The 10,016-nt window shown below is 43.2% G+C and overlaps 1 protein-coding gene across 1 annotated transcript; it reads left to right on the top strand.

Moving 5' to 3' along the window:
- Positions 1–1,577: 1,577 nt before the first annotated feature.
- On the top strand, positions 1,578–2,077 carry LOC116654495. The gene is made up of 2 exons (XM_032449507.1): positions 1,578–1,751; positions 1,805–2,077. The coding sequence occupies exons 1-2, from the start codon at positions 1,599–1,601 to the stop codon at positions 1,886–1,888; spliced, it is 237 nt and encodes a 78-aa protein (XP_032305398.1). The 5' UTR covers positions 1,578–1,598; the 3' UTR covers positions 1,889–2,077.
- The last annotated feature ends 7,939 nt before the right edge of the window (positions 2,078–10,016 follow it).

Below are 10,016 nucleotides of genomic sequence, written 5' to 3'. Positions count from 1 at the left end.
TCTGTGCACAGGAAATGACTTCAGTGCCGCACCCAGTGAGTGTGTGTGTAAGATGTTGGCGCCAGCAGGTAACTTCCGGCATAGTCAAATTGAAAATGGCTTCGGCAGGCCACAATCTGCTTCCCTTTCCCCTCGATTCGCTCCCTTGGGGACCTGCCAGCTGCTCTACTTCGTTGTGGCCAGAGTGTAAAGTTGTCTGCACTCACAAAGTGTGACAAATTAAATTAAAGCCAAAAGTCCATTCCAGCTACTAGCAGTAATTGCTTAATGCCCTCTCCCAATTAAACTCCAGAAAGAGTTCTTTCAAGAGGAGAAAAAAGGGACTATGTGGTACAAGGGAAATCAGGAAAAACAGGACACGTGAGTCCGTGAACTGCGACCAGCACTTGACTTATGACATTAGAGCGCAGACACAAATCTTTATGAGTCGCGCACTCCTGCCAGGACATAAGTAAGAAAAACTACAGTTTCCACTTAGCTCGGCCCAAGACCAGCCGCACAAACACGCAGGATACTCGGGCCAGGATATGTTGCAAATGGCAGATTCGAGTGGACAGTGACAAAAACCTCAGGAGCTGCTGACTAACGAATTTCTGAAAGGATTCCTCGGCAAAAATACGTTGTTTAACGACTTTCTTAATATTAATGGCACATTTATTTCAAGTCTTAACCCTTTTCGCTGAGTGTAAGGCATTGAAGGCATGTCCAGCAACCAGACTGATGCATTGTTGTGGTCATAAGTCAGCGACTGGACAAAAAACCTGTGCACTGAGTTGAAAATCTTAAAGATAAATAAAGACCAAAGGACTTTACACAGTTGGTAGATGGAGTAGTAGTGTGGGAAATGCCGTGCTGGAACTTTGACCCCAAAAATGGCAACCGCAAAGGGAAGCAAACAAACCCATGACGAAGATAGAGAATCAGCGAGAAGATGATGAGCAGGACGGAACGATTATGACGCCGCCGCCAACGGCCAGCGAAGCGCATCTGATGAAGTCCACTTAGAGGTGTCCCTGCTCCTTTTTCTCCCGCCTCTGCCCTCCTGGATGTCTTCCCAACTACTTTTCTTCTGACCAATGGTCAGAAATGCTTGGCAACATTTGGCGATGACAGAATGCAGGAAAACGGAGTGGGGGAAAAGGACAAAAAGAAAGTCATAAACGGGAGTCTAGACTTCAAAATACTATTTAAATATTATTATAAAATAATAATTATTATTAAATAACTCATTTTTATGCCCATTGGACTACGTATAATCCTTAATATAAATATTTATATATATTTTCGAATAATAAAGTGCTTTTAAGCACAGCATACCCCTTAGTACCCTGTGGAAAAAACAAAAGCGTAGCATCTGTGTGTAAGCAAGGATGGGAACGTGTGTTGGGCTACTTGGGGTCGTCTGGACAAACATTACCCATCGTCGGACACCACCGGACATGACCAAATGAAAATGTGTAAGGTTGCCCCTGGCGGCATCGTCGTCGTCGCCTTCGCCGCACAATTATTACTTCAACTTTTCATTTGGGTCTCTCCACTTTGCGGGTTTTATTTTTTTTTTTGCTCCCCGGAGTCTGGAGGTGCTGCAGGATAACTGAATGGTAGCAGGATACTCCTGGCGCTGGCTTGTAATTTCGCTTCCTGCGTCTCATTTTTCATATTTTAGCGCTTTGAGTGCCATTTGGCAAACTGCACAACTGGAAACGGCAACAGCAATGGCTATGGCTATGGCGACTGCCCAACAAGGTAAACAGACAATTTCTCAAGCGACTAATGCCCTGACTTATTGTCGGACTCAAGGGGCAGGACTGGAATGAGTAAGTGTGGGACATGTTCTTGTGCCAGCAGACAAACCTCAAAGTGGCCAGTGGAGTGGGTGACAAGTTAAGGATACTGACCACCTCTGAATAGGGTCAAATTTTAAAAGTGGAGATTAGTCAAAAGAAACAAAAATTAAGTAATAAGTGAGCTGTTTAAAAATAGGCTTATATTAAAACAAAAATTTTCAACCGGAATGTAATATTACATTTATTACATTTAAAATAGTTTTTTAAAAATTACTGAAATCACTGTTTAATGCAAGGTTCCTAGGAAAAAAGTTTTTGAAATGTTTCATAAAATGTTTGAAAAACGTTTTAAAAACATTATTTTGAAGTTCAAAGATCGGAAATTTTAATATTTTAGGAATGCTTCTGTTAAGTTTGTGAAACCATTGAAGATTTCGGAAAGGTTTCTGTAAGATTTTTGCCGGGTAGGTTAATGTGCAAAATTAAACATAGGAAAATAAAAATGAATAAAAAAAGGAATATATTTTTAGCTTAAATAAAATTAAATTAATGGTTATACTATTGCAGAATAAATATATAATTATTTTCTAATAAAATCCATTTTCATTGAAACAATTACATGTTAATTTAATACAGATCTTAAAAATGTTACGTATAAAAAGATATTAATATTAAAATATAGTTATGAAAACATTTAATACTTAAATACAACCATTGTTTCTAAACATTTGATAAAATGTTTATGTTTAATTAACAAATTTGGAAAACCTTTCTTAATTTTTTTTTATAATCATGAATACTTTTTTACCGAAATCCACCCATATCTGAGATCCTTCATTGGAGTAGGGATCAAAGGCCCGAAGATTGTATATTGAGATAACTGCTTATGATGGTCGTCGCGATTTCATGCGCACAAAGAAAGAAAGAGTTCAATTGCTGTCGAAGAGAGATTCGAGTTCAATGTCAAACAGCTGACCTTTAGCCAGAGGACAGCCAAAAATGGCAAATGGGCGGTAACAGATTGCGCATACGACCTGTTGAAACAGTCGAAAGTCGCAATTGCAAAAAGCAGCCCAGAATTACGAGGGAAAAACGCAGCATTATAAACAAAAACTGCCTACAAGGGAGGTGAAGTGAGGCGACAGCGAGAAGGGGCCATAAAGAGCCTAGCAAAAGTACAGAATTTATGTGTATAAGTAAGCCACGAAGGTCATATTAAATTGCCATAAAGAGCTATCGATTTTATCTGCAACAAAAGAGTCGAGGAAAATCGCTGCGCACAAGAAAATGCTCCAGCATCCTAACGAGGACACTGACACCGCCGACGAAAATCGGAGGGAAATGTAGGAAGAGCAAAGAAGGGCAAGAAAAAAAATGAGAACAAAAGGGAAAGAACACCCAGCGGGCAGTCGGAAAATCCATAAAGAGGCGCGTCTGTCGAGGGGCTAGGCAAAAGTTTTTCCACCGCCCACACACCCACCCATCCACACTCTTGGCGTGGTTCCTATTTCTTCCCCCCGCCCTGGCTTCCCCGGTTCTGGCTCTGGCTAATTAGAAAAGTTTGCCCCTTTCCAGCTTGGCCGAGAGCTGAGCGCTCATAGGTGCGAGTAGCCGAGTCGCCATTTTTTAGCCCACGTGGCGTATGAGCGACGGAGATGGAGAGCGGCAGTGTCACACCTACCCACCTCTATCTCACGTAGCCAGGAGCTCGTCCATTGGCTGGCATAAATCACAGCTGCTCCCCCAGCTGCTCCCGCTTTTCCAGCTTTTCCTGGCGAGCACCTAACGCACTCGGAGAGACACACCTTCCTGTCCTGGCGGCAGGCGGGGCAGGGTTGGGTTGGGTTCGTTTTGGTTTGGTTTTGTTTGGTTTAGTTTGGCTTGGTTCGAGTCCCAGCGCACCTGCTCTCTCTTGGCCATCGCTCTCTCTCTCTGTCGCCCCATCGTGCCTTCTTGCTCTGGCTCCTTTGCTTTCTCATTTGTATTTACCTAAGACAGCAGGAGCAGTAAAAAAAAACGTAGAAGAAAAAACGAGTACCTAACGAGCAAAAGCTGCGCACCTAAATCTGCGCTACACAAAAACTCCAGACGAGATGAGAGCACCTCACTAGCTCGCACACACACACACTCACACAGGCAGACACTCACGCACACCAGCGAAGGCGGAGAAAGGTGAAAGCCGAGAGAGATGAGACGAGAGACGTTGACGAGGACACGATGCTGGAAAATGACGATGACGTTGATGGGGAAGATGAAAAAAAGGAAAAGGTGAAAGAAGAGGTAGGAGCCGTAAGGCAAAGGACGGGGAGAAAGTAGGATACTCGAAGAAAGTAGAATCTCAGCGAAAATGAAGATTGCCCATTGTAGCAATTCAGTTTCATCCTTAAGAGTGCAATGTGAGTTTTATGCAGCCATAAATCAAATTGAAAGGCTTTCGCAAGGAAAGAGACTTTTCCTTGCCGTCGGAAAAGCACACGAGCCCAACCCCACCCCCTACACCCCCCTCGAAGGTGCTGGGCTTTGGTTGGCTGCCAACATTTTCGTGCTCACCTTAAAAAGCGTAGGTAGACCAACCCATATATGCCAGCGAGAGCAAGCGAGCCAGCAGGACAGGCAACAACCTGTCTCTGATTGTGTATGTGTGTCGGTGTGCGAGGGTATGTGTGAGAGCGAAGCCAACGAACGAAAAACGTACGACGAATGAGACGGTGAACAGTTACTTGCGGTTGAGGTTGCAGCTGGGAACGGTTAAAAGGGGGGGCTAGTGGAATGGGAGCGCAGGAGTGGGGCACAGGTAAGAGAGAGATGTTGCAGCGCAGCTGGCACCTACGGCACAGCATGCCGCTCTCTTTGCGCCAACGGAAACGATGCCACAACGACGACGATGGAAAACGAAGACGATGAGCCAACACCTAAAGCAGGTACACACACACACACAGGCCAATATATATGTAATAGAGGGGGAGGGGGTGGTGCCGTTTGGGGGGATGGGGGCTCTGACGCAGGTAGATTGGTGGATGCGTAAGGTACATTATATATCTGAGGCTGACTTCAGGCACGTGTCTCTAAGGTATGAGCGTAGGACATGCGCAACACCACCAAGAGAGCGGAAGCGAAAAAGTGAGCGAAAACTTTCACTGTTAGCCGAGCAGAGTGCGAAAACTGTTACCTTACAGCAGGGGAAATGTGGGAGCTCTCGCTGTTAAGCCAAGATCGTGAGTGTAAAGTCGCCAAAAGAAAATTCATAAATAATGTTAATTTATTTTACCCACTGCAGCTGTCTTCGCCGGCTCGAGTGCTGACAGTTCTGGCCAAGATATAACCATAAAATACAACCCACACACACACACTGGACACGTTCCGTAGGATACGTGGCTGTATGTAAGGATGTGGGTGTGTGTATGAGACATTGACCCACAAAGGAAATTAACATAATTGTTGATTCTTGCGTTTTATTGTTGAGTGCGTTCTGGGCTGACCCTCAAATGAATCGATTTTGTGCAAAATATGCCATCAAAAAATATTGAAGTTTTGAAGACATAACAGTTTCTTTAAAATTCCTTTAAAACCAATAAAAATGTTTTAAAAACACTTACTCCTTAAGTTACTTATTTTTTGAACCTATAGGCATATATATATTACGTATACGCCTCTTTGGTCGCCGAGTTTTTATTTTATCTTGAATCCAAGAGACAATCCGTAAAATATCCGTCAAACTTTTCTTGTGTTTTATTTAAAGCGAAAAATAGGAAAAAGAGCAACAGGATGCTTCAGAAGGACGAAGTGGACTCTTCTCGTTGCTCTCTTGGCTGCTACAAATAACCGGCATCAACTTTAATCACCTGCTTAATTAAATCAGTTTCGCCCAAGGCAGGTCGCCAGCTCCTTTTTTCGCCCCATTGTTCTGTTGTCCTGTTTCTGGTCCTGGATCCTGGTCCTGGCTGCCTGCATAAATTATGTGCTGCATAATCACCTACAAGCGTCGTTTTTAAGCTCCTGGCAAGTGTCCTTTTCGACTCCACCATTCCCATTTTTTTTTCTTACTTTTTTCTGGTCGCTGATGCCCGATAAAGTTCTTAAATCATTTACGTTTTCCTTGGCTTTTCCTTTGTTTTTCTCCCAATGTGGCTTTCATTTGCTTAATGCTTGCGTTGAGTTCTTATTTAATCACCGGACTAAAATCTGGATTTATTTTTTTTATTTTCATTAAACAATTTTTTCTTGGTTTGTCGGTTGGGATATAAATCTATGAGACAGGTAAGTCAGAGAGGAAATATTAAACGATCTGTAAATGAAATATAGTACATAAACTAAGTATACTATATTTTTATCAATCATTTCAAGTGGGTAGTTACTAAAGATGCTCTAAAACAAACAAACATTAGACTATATTTTCCCCATTATTCCCATCCTATCTCTTATCCATTACTTCCCCATAAATTATTTCTCAATATTTGTTCAATTACGAGCAGAACTACAAAAGCAATTAGCAGAGACACGAGGTTAATTGGAAGACCCCCAAATACCTCAACCCAATTTCCGAGTCCCTCCTCCGGCTAATGTAATGGACCGCAATTTACGTCAACTTAATACTCATTTCTGAGCAGGAGTTTTCTCAGCTTCCAGGATGGGTGTATGAAAAGGAGAAAGTGTGTGTGTGTTGTTGTGGGTGGGTGGTCCAGTGTGGTTGATTTGCTGCTCCATTTCTCGCACCACTTGCCCACGCCTAGGTAAGATTTATGGGTGGAGGGGAGGGCCAAGCCGGAGCTTGACTCGAAGGACCTCAAGTGTGCAACGCAATTTGGTGAAAGTATCAAATTTCTACCGCAGAACACTTTCACTACGGCTGAGAGTCTGTGCATGGGTCCTTTTGATTTTTTCCCTGCTGGACGTAGAAAAGTAAACAGAAGGTTAATGGATTTGACACACGGTACCAAGGCGGCCACGGCACTTGGGCGTGAAATGGATATGCTTTCAGGCTACGCACACATGAGAAGAGCGAAGGCTTCTACGAAGGAGGAGTACATTGTTGTTTTTATACTTATTATATTCGGTACGGAGCACAGTACGGAATAACCACAGATGTGTAAGTAAATTGTGTGTGTTATATATAAGATTTGGATGGCCATGAAGCAAGGAATTTCTAGCTTTTTAATTCGCTTATTACATCTTTGGATAAGAATTCGATTAAAAAACGTAATCTTTAAGTATAATAATAATAAGGATAGTTTTTTTGCAAAAGTTTTTAAACCAAAGAGATGCCTTCTTAAGCCACTTTAATTTGATGTCCCACTCTTTTAGCAATTCCCCCAACGATTCTTATTTGCCGGTCGTGTTTATTTAAACTTTCGCTGCACGTTCGTCCTGGCAGAAGCTGCAGGCTCAAAGTTCCAATCAGTCCGCTGTGTCCTGACTGCTAGACTCCACTGTCGGGCTGACAATTGGCCAGGACTCGCCCACTCTGCTTTTGGCACGTGCTCGCTAGAGGGGGAGATCGAAATATAAAAAGAGGCGAAGAAAAGTGCAACTGTTTACGGGAAATTTTTGCGCAGTTTTTTGCGCCAATTTAACTCACTTTCCCCTTCGGCTCGGGTATTTCCCAGACCATTGGACTCAATTTCGATGCTGCAGGAGCAACAAACAAATGCAGCAGCAAATAAATCATGTGCGAAGGTGTCCTTAGCCACCGCAGGCAATCTGCGCCACTGACAGTTTTAATGCCGAATGAGGTCCTGTCCGACCCACCCAGCCCCAAGGCTTCACACTTGTGGCATATGTGTGACGTTTCAATATCCTGTTGCGTGATTTTTATTTTCATATTTTTTTATGGAGATTTTTCCCCGGTGCGTGTGTGTATATTTTTGCAGGGGGAGTCGAAGGGCAAAAGTGAGGATGCTACGTGAAAAGTCGCAAGTCACAAATCAAAATGCTCTCCATTGTTTGGCTTCGGTTTTTGGTTCCACTCGTTCTGTTTTTGTTTTCGCATGTTCTTCTTGTTGGTTTCGCTTCGTTTAGGCCTTTGAGCTGTCTACTTAGGAACGGGGAGTGGGGAGCTATCCTTCCCGGGTCGGGAGCGATATGTACCAGGGGCTGGAGGTACGAAAGATAGAGAGTCACGCCAGGAGCCAATAAATCAAAATCTGTATTGCTGGCCCATAACTTGATTTTTATACCGTTTTGCGTTAGTTGTTGATTTTGTGATTTATGTCACGGTGCGTTTTGCTTTACGTTTAAAGATAAAATTTACTCAATTTTTGCCATATATGTATATTTTTTGTATAGTATTCACATAAAATAAATAAAGCTCTAAGAGATATCTTATATATCTCCACATCTAAAGCCACTAGAAACCACCGCCTTTTCTACCTCCTCCTTACCATTCCATTTTAGAACTGAATTGTAATATCCATTTACTACAAGAGCTGGCAAAGTTTTCCAATACCATTTGCCATAATTCTGTTTTGCACATTGACACCTAACCGAAAGGCGTTCAATAAGAGCCAAAAGACAAGACAGAAGCCAAAAAAAGGGGGCGAGAAGCGCAGTACCCGAGGGTTGGCACTAAAAAATTGTGAAAAGCACTCGAAATCTTGGACAACACTTTTTGGACTTGGACATGGACACTTAACTGACAATGTCTGACCTTTTCAACAGCAGGAACGACGGCGAAAAGTAAAAGCAAAATTTAAGCAAAAATCGTACAAAAGAAAAACAACATTTTTGATGTATGTACATTGTACAAATGTGGGGTCAGTCGGAAAAAGGGGTCTGGGACTTGGGAAATGCTTACGTGATGTTCAAGTTTTCTCTGAAGGTCGCAGAGGGGAGAGGCGGCCAAGTCAAGTCTGTGCATTGTTGCATACGAGGGGGAAAGCCCGGAAAAGCTGGAAAAATCACATGGAGAGTTGGGGTAGGGAATCTTACGATGAAGATGGAGACGGCGCCTTTGTGTCACAAGTTGCCAACACATGCTCAAGGAATAGCCCCAAACCGAAACTTAAAACTGTCAAAAAGTTGCTGCATCTCTTTTCCACCTTCTACACCCATCTCTTTCTTTGTTTCACTTGCCGGCTCTGTCGGTACGTGAGTCTGTCAACAGCTGCTCCTCCAAAGGCATGCCGCAGTTCAATATTGATTCAACTTTCTGGCCAACAACGCGGCGATTAAAAGCGCATTTAAAACACGGGGAAGAGTGGGTAGTGGTAGGGGTGGCTGGACCGCAAGTTGCAGCAGCGCCATCATCAAGTGGGCAGACCACCTCGGAATCATACACAGCCTAAAACGTTTAACCCTTTGGTTAAACTCTTTCGCTTTAAAACATAAATAAACATGATTCGGTTTTATAAAATATCCAAGAAATTTAAATAAATATGTAAGTTTAATTTTCAATAAAACTAAGAATATTTTCTCTTACCTGGAGGGTTAATTGGACCACTCCCTGTTCCTATAGCCCCCCTCTAATCACCTTCACCTGCACCCACGCATCCTGCCAAATTGCTCGAAGGACAAGCAAACAACAGCTGCCTACAAGTATGCTACAATAAACTGCAGGGCCAGGGCCACAGTAGGTCCTGCTAGAAAGCGATGCACATGAGACTTAAACAATTGAGAGATCCTGCAAGCAAGTTGCACTGTGGCCGAAAGGATACGGGAGGCTTGTGAGGGTGTGTGTTCCGTCCGCCGGTTGTTGCGTGTTTACGCAACGTAACCAAAGTCAAAACCTCGATTAGGATTCAATCTGCTGCTGCGGGCCACACTGGCAACGTTGTTTGTCCTTGTTGTTGTTCCCCGACATCCATTCCATCCAGGATCCCCGTATCTACACCATACATCCCCCCATTCCCAGCCCATCTTCGCTGCACTCCACGCAGGTCAGGCAACAAAGTCAAACCGATTAAAACACACGCACAGGGACCGAGATAGACAAGTCATTTGGTACTATGATTTCGCCTTAGGGATACCTCTTAAAAGGCTTATTAATAGGGACTTCCTTATTGAATGAGTCCTATTTTAATTTCTTTATCTTCTTTTTTAGGAAATAATCAATCTTTAACAATATTATTACTAATCTTTTCTTACATCACCTTTTAAGCTCATCATACCCTTGATAATAACCACGAGGTAATACAAGGACACAGACAGGACTGCAGCTTCATTGTCCGGCCGGGCCTTTGCTTCCACATAGGTACGGTGTAGTCCACTCCGGAACCGTAGAGCTCTGGAGCTCCG

This window comes from Drosophila ananassae, chromosome 2L (genome assembly GCF_017639315.1).
Source record: "Drosophila ananassae strain 14024-0371.13 chromosome 2L, ASM1763931v2, whole genome shotgun sequence".
NCBI classification, from domain to species: Eukaryota; Metazoa; Arthropoda; class Insecta; order Diptera; family Drosophilidae; genus Drosophila; species Drosophila ananassae.
This window is presented reverse-complemented; position numbering and strand designations above follow the sequence as displayed.